The sequence below is a fragment of the Neopsephotus bourkii genome, unplaced genomic scaffold, assembly GCF_033783945.1.
Source record: "Neopsephotus bourkii isolate Nb327-2 ecotype Australia unplaced genomic scaffold, CSIRO-AGI_Nbou_v1 NB_1820, whole genome shotgun sequence".
NCBI lineage: Eukaryota > Metazoa > Chordata > Aves > Psittaciformes > Psittacidae > Neopsephotus > Neopsephotus bourkii.
In genome coordinates, this window is record NW_026902293.1 from 4773903 (window position 1) to 4791099 (window position 17197).

General features: G+C 38.5%; 1 protein-coding gene across 1 annotated transcript; it reads right to left on the minus strand.

The window, feature by feature from the left end:
• Positions 1-34: 34 nt before the first annotated feature.
• On the minus strand, positions 35-16237 carry TTPA (alpha tocopherol transfer protein). Its single transcript, XM_061342752.1, has 5 exons — positions 15887-16237; positions 7628-7781; positions 6886-7079; positions 4329-4439; positions 35-2387 (listed from the first exon to the last, which is right to left on the minus strand). The coding sequence occupies exons 1-5, from the start codon at positions 16130-16132 to the stop codon at positions 2208-2210; spliced, it is 885 nt and encodes a 294-aa protein (XP_061198736.1). The 5' UTR covers positions 16133-16237; the 3' UTR covers positions 35-2207.
• Positions 16238-17197: the final 960 nt, after the last annotated feature.

A 17197-nucleotide genomic window follows, 5' to 3' on the forward strand; every position in this document is an offset into this window, starting at 1 on the left:
GAAGATATTTAGGACTTTATATTCACAGAACTGGTGCAGTCCAAAGGAAGATTTAAAAAACCCAGCTACATTTTGTACATGTGCATATACATATGCAATCAAATGAAATCTCTGCCACATAAACCAGCAAAATGATTAGAGACTGGTTGCATAGGGAAAGTTTAAATCCTCCTGTTCACTGAAACACAGTTTGTTCCTTTATGTGGTTTCCATTCACGGATTAAAATTGCAGGAACATAAAATTAAGACAATAGCTTCAGTTCCCTAGTTTGTAAATGCCTTCAGACTTAACACTTGAAGAACTGCCAGATGCCTGACTACTTAGCTTATTTTCTTATAAAGAAGAATTAGCACTTCACTGAACTCCTCTATTTAAGGAGCTTTTATATCACAAAATAGTTCAATCTGAGAAAAAGATAGATATATGAAGTATATGGTCATATAAAAACATATTTGAAAAATGTTTCTTTAAATGCTCCATACCAAATATTTCCTGAAAGAGAATGAAAAATGCATTTGAGTAAATGAGGGAACTGGAAGAAAAAAAGTTATTAAAAAGTTTTCCTCAGTTTTGGAATAGTTTTGCATCTGGCATTGACCCTACCACAGCAGAAGAAAACAGAACCAACAGGTACTCTGTGGGCCTTTCACAGATGTTCCTCTTGCTAAGAAGGAACAGCTTCCAACAGCTTTTCAATAATGCAGTATTAATAATAATCTAATAGACAACATTTCGGATTTAATACAATTTCCCCTCATTTCTTTCCCCAAGTATATTTTAATACAACATCCCAATGTATCATGAAGATTCTAAAATAACTGAAGTTAGCGCTTCTAGCTACCTGCAAACCAGAGATTTGTTCTATATTTGTTTACATGAAGATTCGTATGGAATGTTTAAATACACAGTGCTTCTGCAAAGAAACCCTAGCTTGTTTCAAAACAGAGTTAAAAACTGTAAACAAACTCTAGGTGTACTTACAGAGATTTTAACAAAAAGCTGAATGAAAATTAAAATAATTTTTTATATTATTAAATACTGGGGGTTTCAGGATGATATTGCTATGTAATGTGAGCAATAGCTTTTACTCAGATATAGTTCATATCTGAATAACAGCCCTTTAAAAAATGTTTTCAGTAAGTATAGACAGATTTTTTTCTTTACCCCTACAGAAATAAAGAAATTAAAATTAAAAATAATTTATTCCAGTGCCTAACAGAAGACATAAAATGTTGAGTTGCCAATAACTTTTCTGAAAACAAAATTAAGGTACCCAGCATCTCCGGTGCTGAGGTCCAAAGTGACCTAACACTACCCTTAAACCATAAAACAGATACTTCTAAAGTTCAGATCCACAAAGGATAACCTACTTCACCCTGCAGAAGAAACAGCTACTGCAAACAGCTAAAATCCCTTGACCTCTGCTGTGCTTTACAGTAGGAATTAAAGGTGATCATAATCTGAGTTCTTTATAGTTTTTCCACAGACATTATCTCTTTGAAGAAAGAAAATCAGAATTTTCAAGGTTGTTTTGACTCTTACCAGTTCCTCCTCCTGATTCATACTGTTCTTTGAAGAATAGGTACATGGTGTTTTCCCTTTCTTCCTCTATAAAACTGGAAGATTACTGTGTTAATTAAGGGAAGCTGCACAAGCAGCAAAGATTAACACAAATGTCTCACTACTGCTGAGTAATTGTTAATTTGACAATAACAAAATAGTCCTTTTCCCTGAGAATCAATCAAAAAAGCAGCCTCGTTTCACTTACTGTAAATTAGCCCCACAGTCATACTTTCCCAACAAGCTTATCTACCCCATTCACATTCTGTTCTTTCTTGTAACCTGTTGTCTTGACAAGGCAAGACAGAAGAGCTAAGCATAAGGTTCCTGACTGCATTATTACAGATGAGTTGTCTCCAAAGACTTAACAGGAGCAGTTATCAATTTCTGATATCCAACACACTACTGAGCTTTTTGGCATACAAGTTAATAATCACAAACAGTACTGTAAATATGTAGAATTCATTAATCTCTTCAGATGTACATATTGACAGACTCCAGTTAGTACAAAAAGTGCAGTCAGTATACTATTCAGTGCCCTGCAAAGACATGCTGGTTTCATTTACATTAATTTCAAGTTTACATGAGAGATTTTGTACTAAAGTTATTTCCAGTGTTCAATAATTGAAATAATACTGTAGTAAGGTTATTCGTGGGCAAACAGAGAAATGCTCTGAAGATAATCTGCAGATGCCACTATAAAGTCAGTCCATTCCTTGGCCAGCTCTTCAAAGGAGACTTCCTCCCCACCATACTCCTGTGGGAGAATGCTGATGGGGAAGTGTTCGGTCAGACTCTGCATGTAGTTATTTCCATGCATATACACCTACAAAAAAAATATGAAAAGCATTTACTTGGATATGAATGCTAGATTACAGAGTGAAAACAGGCAGCAAAGAAGCTCAGTGCAAGAGCTGAAACCACCAGCTCAGTTTGACTAGACAACTCGACTTCTTCATAATGAGCGCCTTGAATGAAGGAGGAAGTACCATGTAAGTGAGTTTCCCATGGGTGCTCAAACTGTGTGCTCACTATCTGCAGCTTGGTGAAGCATGGACTACAACCCAAGAACTGCATTTTATGCAGCTGCAAGCACAGGAGCTGAAACAAACTACACACTTGTTCCAGGCTGGTTTAGCGACATTGAACAGCTAAAGTGAGCTAAACCATGGGAAGACCAGTACTTGGTCTTATCGTTATAGCTATCATGCATTTGGTTTTCTGTCATTTCCAAGAAAAAAACAGCTTGGCTCCTGGCCATTACTATCTGTTTCTGCCACATGTATTTAAAAACAGCATTATGCAGTATGTATGTAGGTTCACACAGCCAAAGAGGAGATTCAAAAGAATGGGTATCTTGGTTCTTACATTTCAGGTCCAACTGCAATTAGATACTGGATTACGCCTCTTTTTTAACACTTCTAATACCGTAGTTTTGGTTCTTCTTGCTTTATTGCAGCTACTTTGAAGCCTTATTTATTACTTTCAGTCAGACACTTTTATAGGCCTCTTATTAATACATGACAAGAATTCTCTGCAATTATTATTACATGAAAACTGCAAAATACTCAAAAGGTAGCTGTCTTTTATCTAACACTTGCCCATCAGGAATGAGTGAATAGTAATTACTCCTATTAAGGTATGGGGAACTGGCCCTTAGAGGTTTGTTTTGAGATCCTACCTGTAACTCAGCCTGGAGACAAGCCAATCTGCTTCTGTTCCATTCCATGAACTAGGATATCTGGTTTGTTTTCTTTTAGGCCTTTACTGTTCATCTGCCCTCCCTTCTGCTTTTTTAGTTCTATCCTAACATATTCTGAGCTGGATCAAATGACATGGGCTTTTATTCACAGCTAGTAATGTAAGAGATGAAGGGCCATGGCTTCAGGCTACTGCAACATACTTCATTTTCTTATCCTCGTTTGCGAGTGAGGGACTGCACAAGGCTCATGTAACAAAACACATGTGCTAGGAAAAGGGTGCTGGCAAACAAATGCTAACAGTGACCAGAAAAAACATGGATCTACTGTCCCTGAGTGTCATAGCTACTGCAAACGCACAAAATCCTTTTGCTGAGATAAGGAGGCTTCAGAGTGGGAACAGCAATAGGCATGGCTGCTTACTTTGTACCTTAGTCTGCTGTTAACATTTCACAGTACTTTTGTGTCAGCTGAAGTCTCCAACATTCTTCCTATGCTACAATAAACCAGAATTCTTGACATGCTTTTGCATCCACATACAAACAGGTTTTCAGATTTAAAATTGAAAAACCACTTAAAACAACTAAGGAGCTATTTGGAAAAAACCCTGAACTTAAGCCTGACTGATTTTTGATGCATAAATGCCTTTGCAGGTCTTTCAGAACTCAAAAATTTGTCTTCTACAAATCCTGCACTACTTGGAGCATAACATCACTTTTTAATGACAGTTTCTCACTGTCATTTATAGGCACAGTGCTGGGAGATCCAGGACCTATTTCTTCCTAGTTCTGCAGAAGAATTGCTGTGTGGCCTTAAGCAAATTATTTAACCTCTCTGTGCCACAGCGGTTTTTCTCTTCAGAGTGGTGATAACATCAACTGCTTGCAACTCTCACATCACTGATAACTGCAGATGCTTGAACAATTAAATTCTGGAGTCCTGCATGGCACTAACACACAAAAATAATTTATGCTTTTCAATGCTCAGGAGTACCAGACCCTAAGGGAAGTGCTACAGATCGTCACGTAAGGGTTTTGTCGCAGAAAGAAATATTTATGTGCACTCACCCGTTCCTTTATTTTTTCAGTGAGAAAAGGCTTAATTAGGGCGAAGACCGGGTGGAAGAATAAAGGCTCATTTATCAAGTGGATACCCCGAACTTTTAGTGGAAAGGAATCCTGTCAACATACATGAAAAATGGCATAAGAAAAAAGAAAATTTTGAAAAGATTCTATTGTTAAGGACAGTCTTTGAAAACTATGTAGTCCACAAGTCAGAACATTCCTCCTGATCTTACCAATTCCTGCACTTGTTCTTAATTTACACTGCCTCAATAACACTTAGAAAAATCACATCAATCACATCAATGTTCTTCCCATTGAAGAGTTTCCCTCCTTGGGGAAGGAAACCCAAACAAAATAGAGAGACTGACTACTGAAAAAAAAAAAACAACAAACCAACCAGAAAAATAAACAAAAAAACCATCACCAAATTATACATCAGTAATGTACATAAAGCTTGTGCTCAGCCTTTCCTCAGATGGACGATTCTTCACAAGAGATTCTGTGCTAATTTACACAAAACAAAAATCTATCACACCATGTGCTTTCATTGGCAGTTTACAGCCTGAAGGATACTATGTAAATATGTATAAACCATTAAAGCTACTAACTTAAGTTAAATAAATTATAATTTAGAGACAAGCCTTGAAATTACTGGGTATTTGTGCAAGCCAGTAGTTCAGCCTTCTACTTGCATTCACAATTCATTTAGAAGTTCCATACCTTTGAAAGTTAAAAGAAAATACAGCAGTGCTGAAAGACAGAATTATGCAACAGGGAATGTATAGCTTCCATTCATACCTCACTTGATACTACCTCTGCAACCAGAAGTTTTCTGCTTTTAAAAATGGTACTTCTCACAAGCATTTTCTCCCCATTAGTACAGCTGCTCTTCTAGAATTACTTCATTCACTCTTTTATGGATGAAAAAACCCAAAACCAAACCCCACACCTTTCTTAAGTGCAAATCCTTTTACCATTTAATGTATGATAAAGACCTTAAAACTATCAGATTATAGGTTTGCTGCATGTGATTATGTGCTATCATATACTTAAAGTCTACTGTCATGTTTTTCACAAAACAACTTGATTTTGCCTGGGGTAACAGATTTTTCAAGATGATGTCACTTACTAATCTGACTACACTTCTCATTTCTTAGTATGTATTTCCTTTCTATTAACTTCTGTTTCTTCCTACAGGGTAGTAATTTGTAAAAAAATGGGTTGAAACTAAGATTACTTAATTTTTACTTGTATATTGAACAATACTATGACAATCTCTGGGTGAAATATATGAACCCAGTTAAAGTGATGAACCTGAAAACAAGTAAGTTAAACTTGTTTCTCTTCTTAGAAAAGAACACTGGAAACACATAAATGTTTTCCACCTGCTTTTTCAATGCCTATAATAAAAATTTAGAAGCTTGAAAAACATGCAACAGATCTGAAATAGGTCATGATGGAAACATGACATTCAAAGAATTTCCTTCTTTGAGGTAATGGATTGAAGCCTTTAGATGTAATTGCAAATCCTGTTCTACCTCCTTTTTGCTATATTGCAAGGTTAAAAAAGTTACTAGCAATTTTTTTACTACCTCAGAAATCAACTGAAACACTTTTACTAGTCCAGTTCTCAGGAGATCTGGCCCAGGACAGTATGAGCATCAAGAGTTCTTATTCTAGATGTGGAAAGTTAGGAATATATGCTGGTTTCACAGAAGTTTCACAGAGGGTACCTAAGGATGAACAGCTGAAGTTACAATGGTATTAGTTCAATGACTAAGCTTTGACTGAACCTCAGATATGAACCTTTCCAAATCAGAGCAAGAGATTATTTCCCTGGCTCATTTCCACACTGAAGCTAACAGATTTTTTATCACTGACTTTCAGCCTAACTTCAGAAGGAAAATAGGACTACATTGTAGCTTGTCTGTCACTTCTCTGTCCCCTTCTTTTTTCCCTGCATTCCTTTTTTATTTCCTCTCATATCTATTGGCAAAGTTCTAACAAATTTGTCAGAAAAGAACAAGTCTTAAAGGCAGTAAAGTCCCTGCAAGTTTTGTGAGAAACAGGAGATGAATTAGCAGTGAGTTGGACAAAAAAATTGCTTGGGGGCGGGGGGGAGGCAAAAAGCAAACAGAACATAAACATTCTGTTGGTAGCAGACGAAGATCACATAGCATCATCCATAGTGGTAACAGGTTAGTAGTATCTTTTTAACTCAGCATATGCTCTGAGTCTCAGGGGAAAAAAAATGAAAAACACAGATCCTTCCAAAACTGGGCTTCACCTGCTCTTACACTCATTAAGTTCTTGTCTTCTAACAGGTAGGACCTGGAGTTCTTAAAAAACATCAGAAGTTAAAGGGCATTTACTGCTATGCAAGAACATACTTTATGTCAAATCAAGCACAACCTATGACTTTTAATGGATTTGATTTTGTTCTTTTAAGCTGCACAGACTCTAAAAAGGTCTACAGAAGGAAAATTTACTGTAGCTTAAAACCGATGAAAAATTGGGAGTTACAGCAATGAAGCAGTGTAAAGCAGTATGTTATACTTACTGTGAGAACAGCAGCAATTTTCTTGGCCACTGCTGGACTGATCTGAAATGCATGAGCAAATTTCCACCCTTGAAGATCAAATATAGCCTTGACTCCATTCCGCTGAGTCTCAGTCTCCTTTACAATGAGTTCAGATGTGATGAGACTTACACGAAACACATCGTATGCTGTAAATAACTTGGGATCCCATTGTCCTGAAGAGTAGACAGGTTACTCTGCATTACCACAAGAATACCGCATACACCTGTACTTTCCCTTGCTACTACTTCTAATGTGCTTCTCAGTAACAAAAAGCAACTAGTAATATCAAAGCTCCTGAAATAAAACAATTTGCCAGTACAGAAGTTATTTTCTGTGCCTGCTCTGTCATTCATCTTCTACACACTTTTTGTAGATGGTACTACCTAATGGAAGATGCTTGTAGATGCCACCTAATGCAGTATGTTCTACGGTTGTAGCCTCCAGTACAAGGTTTTGACAGGAACAGCTTAATTCAGTAACAGTTATGCTAGCAGAAACAACAGATCATCAATCCAATCAATTCAGGCAATTTTTCTTCAGTACAGTAATTCTACCAAGATTGTACTGCTGAAATTGTGACAACTAAAAAACCCAAAAAAAAAAAAAAAAAAAAAAAAACCACCAAAAAAATCAACCCCCAAATCCCCAAACCATGAAATAAACCAAAAATATCAGTGCCAGAGCCAGGTGTGAAACAGGTTCAAACAATTTTGTCACTCACCAATTCTGTATATTAGAACTTTGCTTCCATGAGGGTCCCTTGATCTCAGGACTCCGTGATAGCCAGCAAGTAAGAGACCAAGAACAGAAGATGGTCGTAAATCTGCACTTATTTCTGGGCATTCAATTCTCCACTTCTGGTAATTCTTCAGTAACTAGGAAAAATAAATGTGGATGTCAAATAAGCATCAGGTGTTATATGAACAGCACAGTTAAAAACCACTTTTTACACATGGTCACATTCAGGTTTAATTCATTAAATTAGCTGTAATTTCATTGTATATTTTAAGCAAATCACTAAGGTTGCTGTACTGGATCAAATGAGTAAGTCCTTATGATGAATATAGAACCCTGTCAAATTGCTAATGGACAGCAGTTGTCATTTTGTGTCAGAAAACTGGAAAATATAGAAAAAGCCTGGAGTTTCCATGCAAAATACACATGAAAACCAGTTTTCTTACTCAGGTTACCTTTAGAGTTATACAGTTTGATACTGCATCAGATTCATTCGCCAGTTTTGAATTTAGATATGTAAAATTTTACACAGGAATATTCTCCTTCACCCACCCATTCCTCCCCTCCCATAAAGTATGGGCCCATTTTGTACACACACACAGAGTCATAAATAATTTGAGTTTACTATTAAAACAGGTATGATCATCAGCATATCCAAAGAATCTTTTCAAGGTCCCTCTTAGCCCCCTGAAATGGCAGAATATAACAATGTAGTAGGTCCATTACCCATTAAGAAATTTGCCTCCCGCAGAGTAGAAATACAAGAATCTGTTTTGTTAAAGCAGAGATCCTGCCCTTTATAGAGGACATGATCACCCTGGCTCCTAAGACTGGAAGGCAGCAACAGTACACCTAAGGCACAGGAAGAGCTGTGTGTTGAAGGACAATGGCCTAACTCTAAGGAAGAGTCCACCAGAGGCGTTACTTTCTGAGGTAACATCTGTACAGAAGAATTACAGGTGATACTGTGAAAAGTCATCTTAAAGATGGATCATAAAAAATTAAGTCGGTGATGCAGTAGTTTTAATTCCCAAGTCTAATTATTGTTTCTTATTATTAAGTGGTGGTGAAGAAAAGTAACTGATATGCCCTGCAACTAAAATTTCTTTCAGATTTTTTACATAGGTAAGTGGGAAGCTATACAAGATTATTTTCTGAAAGGCTTCCTCTCGATTCACCAACCAAATTCTGCCTCTGCTCTATCAGCCATGCTAAGATTTCTATAATGGAATTTGGAGGGTAAAGGGGCAGTTATTGCAAGTAATTTAGATTTTATATTACAATTTCCTAAATAGTGACAGTTTAGACTTTTAACCAAGGCCGTCAAAGAAGCCAAGGGAATCAGAATTTTTCAGTACCTTGTTTCACAACAAACTGAAACATAGGTTTAAATCTTAAAGGTAGCATGCACAGGTTAGCCTTTGTAATTGTTTCTCTATTTCATCGAACAGCAAAACATAATCTGATCCTCATCACAGTTTCACAAATTAAATGTCTTCACAATAAAAGCATCAGCCAACAGTATAAAAACATCAGCCAACAGTCTTTTATTTCTGTTAATTTATATTAACAGAAATTATTTTTTATTTATTTTTCAGTATTTCACAAAAGAAACCTTGAAAGAACTATCAGCTTCAACTAATAGAACACAACCTTAAATTAAACATTTCTTGTATCTATGCAAGTATCATTTTCTTCATCATTTTGATAGAAAGAAAGGTCAGCAGGAACTTCAGTGAATACTAAATCCATCCTTGGAACATCACTGCATCATCTAAACTTACGCGTAGCTACAGTCTCTTAGAGGGAGACCTAAGACTCACCATCCTGTACCACATAGCGTGCTTATATGAGACAATTAGTTGTATTCCTTAACCTTCCCTCTACTTTTGTAGTTTCTCAGATAATTTTACATAAAACATACACTTTTTCTTCATTGTAAGCCTCTTCAGCTCAGCTGAGGGTTTTTTCTTCTAAAGGTGCCTCGAATTATCATGAGAAAATTATTTATAAGGCATTACTGTTGTCAGTAGAATTTACTTACAAATAAATGGTGTACTGATCAGAAATTATATTTTCATGGCATAGTGCCTATAAATGCATATTTAGGTACGAAAATTAGAAAGTTCATCCCCCATGCTACAATTCCACCTGATTTGGCAATGAGAAAGTTGATAAAAGCCTCATCCTAAACCATACTGCAGAAAGCAACATTTAACCTTTAAGAAAATTTTACAAGAAGCCTTTTGAATGCATTAAACCAGTTCTAGTCTAGGCTAACTTCAGACAAATGAACAAAAAAGGTTGGGGTGGGATGGGGGGGGAGGAGGGTGGAAGTAGGGAAAGTAAATTAATTTGTGGAATAGAAACTGACTATGATTGCAAGATAGCCCTGAAGAGGTACTCGGATTACCTCACTCTCTTAGTGCTTTATTCTCTACAAAGGGCACTGTTTGAGCAATTACAACTACTTTGTGCCAACCAGACAGCAGTGTCAACATATTTTTTTCCTTGGTCTTCCCAATACAAACAACTTTAACCACAGCAAAATACAAAATCACACTCAAAAACTACACAAACATCTGTAGCTTTGTAATTTCTCACTTTTCCTCCAAAATCTCTTGTACCACAACTTAAGAAACCTAACTTACAATCACATAAATATTGTAAACATCTCTTTGAAGTGCTGCCTGCCAATACTAAGATGAGAATAAATATAATACATTCATTTAATACCCTAAATAATCCTTTCTTGCCAATGCAGTTATTTTCATTAGTATTTACATTTTCCAAGTTGGAAAGAACAAGGACTTAAGTTCTGGACCTTGGCAGACAGTGATCGCAGCTTCTGACACGCAATCCTTACAGGACACATATTTTATCTCACTGGCAAATCCATTAAGAAGTAAATGTATCGTTGGAATACTACTGATGCCTTCCATAAGGTGGGCAAGTGGCACATCTTTTAGGTACATGACATGACTAAGCTCCAAACACACTTCCCTTGGACAGAAAGCCACAAAGTGCTAACGAGTTATCTGATTTTGAAAACCAATTCTAATTACCTGAAACAATTAGAGCTGAAGCAGAGGTTGGCATTAGATAATCTTCCACAGCATCCACAGCTAATTTGGGGACATACTCTATAAACTTTTACTTATGTAAACAATCCCTTTCTCGGCAGCTGGACATACTCATGTCACACAGCTACTTACATGATTAATCCTTAAACATATAATGGAATTAAAAAATTAGCAGTGGGTACTTACAGTTTTACTTTATTTTGAAATCTTCTAATTTAGCATTGTTTAAACACTAAAATTCATGTGAAATGTTTAAAAAGATATGGGTTTGTTTTTTTCTTAGTAAAGATGGCAAGGAAAAAAATATTATTTATAACAATCAGTCTGGATATAGAGATCAGCAAACTAATATCAGAAAAAACAGGAGCATTCATTACATAGTATAAAAAGTGGCTTAGTACTTAGAACACAGGGAAAACATCTCAATGTATAATTATCTGTGTTTACAGACTGAATAACCTACTTAGCATCTGCTCAGCATCTGAAAATAGATGTACGGTAACTCGATTAATGGGGCAAGATGGATGAAAAACTCCAGTGTCTGGAGTTAAGCATTAATTAGGATTTTTTTCCTGAGGTTTGCAAGAGACAGTTCCAGACTTCTGAACATCACAGATGATACGTTACTAATTAACCCAAGATTCATGTACTACAAAACAAAGTGAACTTAGTACTTTACTTAAAAGAAAACAATGTGCTTGTTACAGAACCAATGTATTTTTTATATGTAAATTAACTACTTTTTTATTGATTAATAACTATTTATTCATATTAACAAGGACGCTAGACAGAATTAGGCCTCTACTCTTGTCAGCAGTTGTACCAATGCACACAACATTTAGGACAAGTATGTTTTATACTGGTAATCTTTGGAGGAGAAACCAACAGCTCCAAGTTTAGAATATAAACATATATATACACACACACATAAACACAAACCTTTGTGCATATGCTGTATATATGTGTATATAGCTACACACAGAATTTAACTATCTGGTATACACAGACAAAGAATTTAATATATTTGTACTGAGACACAGAACTTTACCAACTCCACACACATCACCTCTTTGTCAGCTGGGAGAAGATGTGTAAAGTGAGACATTTGGTTTAGCACAAAGGGAAGACTTGTTGACTGATTTGTTTCCTCAACACTCAGCCCAGAGATGTCCTTTTTGAGAAATCCCTCTGCATTGATGGACAAAGACCAGCGAAATAACTGATTCAAACCTCGTATTTATATTTGAATGACGTGAAGATCCTCAGAGGTAATGCCCGAGACTCAGCAGTAAGTTTGGCACTATGGAAAACAATCCTTGTACAGCATAGTTATTCTAAGCAATTTATTTGCCATACAACACACTAGAAAGTCTTGATTCCTACAAAAGTCAAATGCAGAGCAAAGACAAAGTACCTTCATATCAACCAGAACTCTTAAAAGGATCCTAGATATTGAGATAGTTTTTAGTGCATAAAAATGATGCTTACAAAAGTCTTAACTGGTATATGAAAACACCTCCTGGCACAGAGTTTCAAAGTTGCATTTTTACTGAATTTAAAGAGTTTCATTCTTTTCCCCAGAGTGTAATCTATTTCAAGTACAAAAATACAGTATCCCCAAGTCACTGAGAATCACACTCTTATACAAAAGTTGCATGTGAGACATAATGAGAGGACGTAATAAGATACACTGGGCAAAAAAATTTATGGAGGAAAGAAGACGCTAGTCCTTCGGATTTCACATAACTACTGAATCCAAGTGACTGGTTTTGATCATAACAGTGAAGTCAAACATGCACACAGCTCATACATTAAAAAAGGGATGTATAAAGCCATTGCTTTAGTGCAATTAATGGAGACTCGTGGCCCTGCTTCCCCGTTTACAGCATATAGAGTACTTAGGTATATCTGCACAAATTAATGAGCAAACAACATGCTTCAGCTCAGATATGTATTTATATTCAGACTGAAGACTTCTTCAGCATTAGCATCTCATCCATACCTCTAACAGAGATTACAAAGGCACAGAAGATGCTGCAATGATATGACTCATTTCTTCAGAGTGTTAATTTTGGTAGGTAGGTAAGTATTGCCCAGAAAACTCACAGAACAAAAAAAAAATTCATTTTTACCTACTGGAGGTTTGTTGTTTGACAGTTAGTGTTAGCCTGTCAAAGGACTTTCTACAGATCAATCTCTCTGCCAGTATTTCATGTAGACTGACCTAATACTTTTTTAACAATAACATTCATACGCTTGAAATCCCTTCATAGAAGCTATCTGCTTAACTTCACCTCTTCTTCTGGAGCCTGTACTTAAGTGGTTTGGGTCGATGAATGTTGTTTCCAGACACTTTCTAAGATAAGGCAGTGGGCACAAGTTTAATCTTCCCTGTGATTCAAACTGAATAAAAATAATTATCTTCTAACTTGAGAACAGTCTGTTACTGAATTCAATTTAATAATCATTGGCTTTAAAAAATACAGACAGTTCCAGCTCAAGTTCTTCAGTTCCAGCTACCTGTTTCAGTAGTGGATTTTCTTCTAGCATGACATGTATAAGTACATCAGTACTTGGAAGCAAGTCTGGAATTGCCACTGGAAAAATGTAGAAGATTGCTGTTCAAACAACTAATCATAAAAGATTCAAAAATTGACTGTTTTGCCACAGTCTACCCATCATTCTTTTCTGAAGCATTTCCAAATGTCAGTAAACTAAAACCAGATAAATCTATATCAAATATTAACCAGGGATGCATGTATAGTCTGGTCAGTTGGCAGACTCTAGATTCCTACTTACAGCTATGTCTCAACCCGTATTAAGAAAGATGCTTGACAACCTTTGGTTATAAGCACTGAGAGAGCCAGAAACTCGTTTATCCCCTTAGCCTGCTCTACAAGCACTATGCAGCAGTACACAGGAGCCCAGTGGCCAAAAAGAGACTATCCCTCTGAGCTCCAAACTGAGAGGCAACATCAAACCAAGATGGGAGGGAGCAGCCACTGTCTGGACTGATGGCAGGAGGGCCCTGTCTGGGATGGAGTATTAACACAACCTTTGCATGCGGTCAGACTTGGGTTAGATTAACATACATCTTAGGACCACCACAGATTTCTGCACAATAATTCCCTTGGGCCTTAATATACCAATTGCAGATAAACGCATTCCTTTAACTCCTCCACTCTCCAAAAAAACCCAAATCAAAGCAAAACAAAATGGGCTTCTTTTCTTCTTCCCATACTATAAGAGAAGAACCCTTTAAGTCAGTTTCAGCTGGTATGAGGAAGATTATGTGCAGGTAGCTACAGCATTTAGAGATCTGAAATTCTAGATGGGAAGATGTGAACATGGATGGGTTTTGAACATCAGAATCTCTTAATTCATAGAAAGGTCAAAACAAGAAATGTAGAAACTTAGCAGCCTGTGAAGACCCAGAAATTCTGAAGAGATTCTAAAAAGACTTCATTTTTTCTGACCAGGTCCCCAGTCCTAGAAGGCTGATTCTCCAGAAGTGTATAGGAAATTCGCTGTATCATAGACTTCGTCTCTAAACTTATCCTGGATTCCATGCTCTTGAAAATTAGTCCTGCCTACAACACACCTCGGAATTAATCACAAGAAAGTGCAGAAAAGTATGGGCCAAATTCTAAAGTGCTACTGTCCTGTGTACAGCATTATCAGTAACAACCAACTGCAATGCAATTAGGAGTGGGATTTAGGAGTGCATGTTGTCTTCCTTAAGAGCTATTTTTTGGAATCCAGGAATACAGGAAAACAATACATCTTTTGTTGGGAAAGAGAAAAAGACACGGTCCTACAAGTATTAATGCACAGCCCTGACAGAAACAATGTTATGAACTTCAAGCAAAAAATCCATAAATATCCAAAGGAATCTCAATTGACTTGCTAGTGCTTCTACTGAGGAGAGGTTTAAAGCTATGATGCAAATTGCATCAGCCAAGCGAAAAGAACACAAAATATAGTTTTTAAAGCTATTTACAATTAAGAGCTTAATTCTGTTTCTCACATTCTTTTTTTTTTCTTTTAGCTACCCTGATTCTGCAATATATCCTTATGCAAACAACCTTCTTTCATGGTGACTAAACTCAAAAAATCTACAATACAGAGAAGTCATAAACTGAAAGGTGAGGTCTGTTGAGCAATGCTATGCCATCAACATCACTGAATATCAGTGAAACACAGCTTCCAGGTGGCGTAAGTGCTTTTGCCCTAGGGAAGATTTGGAAATACTTTCTGTTCAAAAGGGTTAGTGGTTGTCAATCTTCCTGTAAAAAAAAAGAAGTAGTAACGATTTGTACCTTTGGATATTAAAAATAGGCACGCACTGTCTGTACAGCAGAAAGCTGTACAAGCAGCCAGGGAAGTATGAAAACTTACTAAAGCCTGAAAGAAGTTCTGCAAATGACTAAACTCCAGGAGAAAAGTGTGGGTTTTACTCATAGCTCTACATTGGATCAATTATAAATAAGCAGTGAAACTAATATCATTACTAGTAACAAGTAACTGGAGCCTGGTAAGCACAGTAAGGATGTCCTCTAAGGGTTATAGTTTCCTGGTGGGAGTCATGACCTTACCACACTTACTGTAACCTCTGCCTTATATAACTGTACACCACTTACCGTAACCTTTATGCTACCTCATCGAGGCTGCACAATGCCAGCCACGGCACCACACATTTATATGGTGGTGCCATGCTGAATGTGACAAGCAACTAGTTACACCCTGAAACTCCCGGCTTGGCCTTGGCCAACCCGAGCAGCGCAGCTCACCCACCCCACTCTCCCCTTTGCAGCAATAACACACTCCTACTTCTCGATCTCTCGGCCCCCCACCACCGCCCTGCTGCATCGCCGTACCCCCGGGACAAAGGCGAGGCCCCCGGAGGCAGCGGGCTTCGAGGCCCGGTGGGCCTGCAGGTCCCAGCCCCGCCAGTGGGCTGGCGGACAGAATGCCTCCGGGCTGGGTCCGAGTCCGAGTCCGCGTCCGTCTCCGTGCCTGGCTGGCTGGCTGGCTGACAGCCGCCGCGGGGACTCCGCAAGAGAAGAGAGATGCGGCCGCCCCCTCCACACCCTCAGATGCTGGCGGGACTCCCCCACAGACCCTCAGGCGGCCACAGGTCCGTTCCTCGCTCCCCTCCTTACCCTCCAGGCCTGGTCCAAGTGGAAGTCCCGGGCGCGCAGGAACCGCACCAGGAAAGAGTCGCTGAGGGGCTGCGGCCAGCGCTGGCCGGACTCTGCCTCCGCCCGCCGGCGCAGCTCGGAGACAGCGCTGCACACCCGCGGCGAGTGGTCGGGCAAGTCGTTGAGGCGCCCCGCGCCCGGCGGCCCCTGCGACATCCCGCCGCTGGCCGGCTCCGAGGCGACCGCGCTCAGCCCCGCTGGTCCCATCGGCAACCGAGTCGCGGCGGAGCCGGCCGGGGGCGGAGGCAGCCCGTTTGGGCTTAACCCTGTGCACCCTCCCCGGTGGGAGCGGGAAGGGGCGGAGGCAGGTGTATGTGTGTGTCCCCATCCGGCCCCGCTGCGGCGGTCACCTTTTGGGGTGATACTTTGATCTTTGGTTTGGGTTTTGTTTTTTTCACGCTTTTACGGACTTGACCAGTTCTTAGCATTTTATGCCTTAAGAACATCTCTTTTGTTTTTAGCTTGCAGCTCCAAAAAGAAGCTGTGCCTGCAGTAAGAGGGATATATCTTCTCTGCATGGAGAAAAGATGCTGAAACTGAAGTCAGCTTCAGTACAACTTTGCTACCCAGCAGTGAGTTCAGCTATCGAAGGTGAAGAGTGCATTGCTGCTATTGGTATTTTTATAATAAGCATTTCCGTTGATCGGGTTTCCTTTGTGATCTCTCTGGCCTACTGAAGGCTTAAAAGCCTTACCTCATTTAACATACAATGTATAAAGCATACGTAGGCCTAATAAAAGGTTGACAAAACTTTGTTCGAGATTATCTTGCCCTTCTCTGGCTTTCTACGTATACGCTTAATATTTTCTTACTTTTATCTTTCTTACTACTTTTCAGTTGGTATTTTGGTTGTATCTAGTCATGTCCTGGACTCTTACAAACTGCTGAAATGTCTACAGGTATCCCATTCAGTATTACAGATGTCAAAAAAGATCTGCCTAAGTCAATGCAGATAAATAAAGAGTGGGAGGAGTAATCTTACCAAAGAAAGAGATTAAAGCAGGAACTCAAGGGACTGACTGAACAGGAAATATAAGCTTAGAGGGACAAAGTGTTGCAGCAAAGGACAAGAAATGGGAAACCACTGGGTGTAGCTGTCAGGGGTATGTAGAGGTGGATATTAGGGAGGTGTGAGGAAGTATAGACCTGCCCTAGATCAAGAAGAAAAAGCAAGCTGGAAATGTAAGAAGTCACAAAAGAGAACAGAATGTGGAGAGGGCAGCAAACAGCAAGTTGTGCTAAACCTTTCTGGACAGAGCTTCAGTGGGAAAA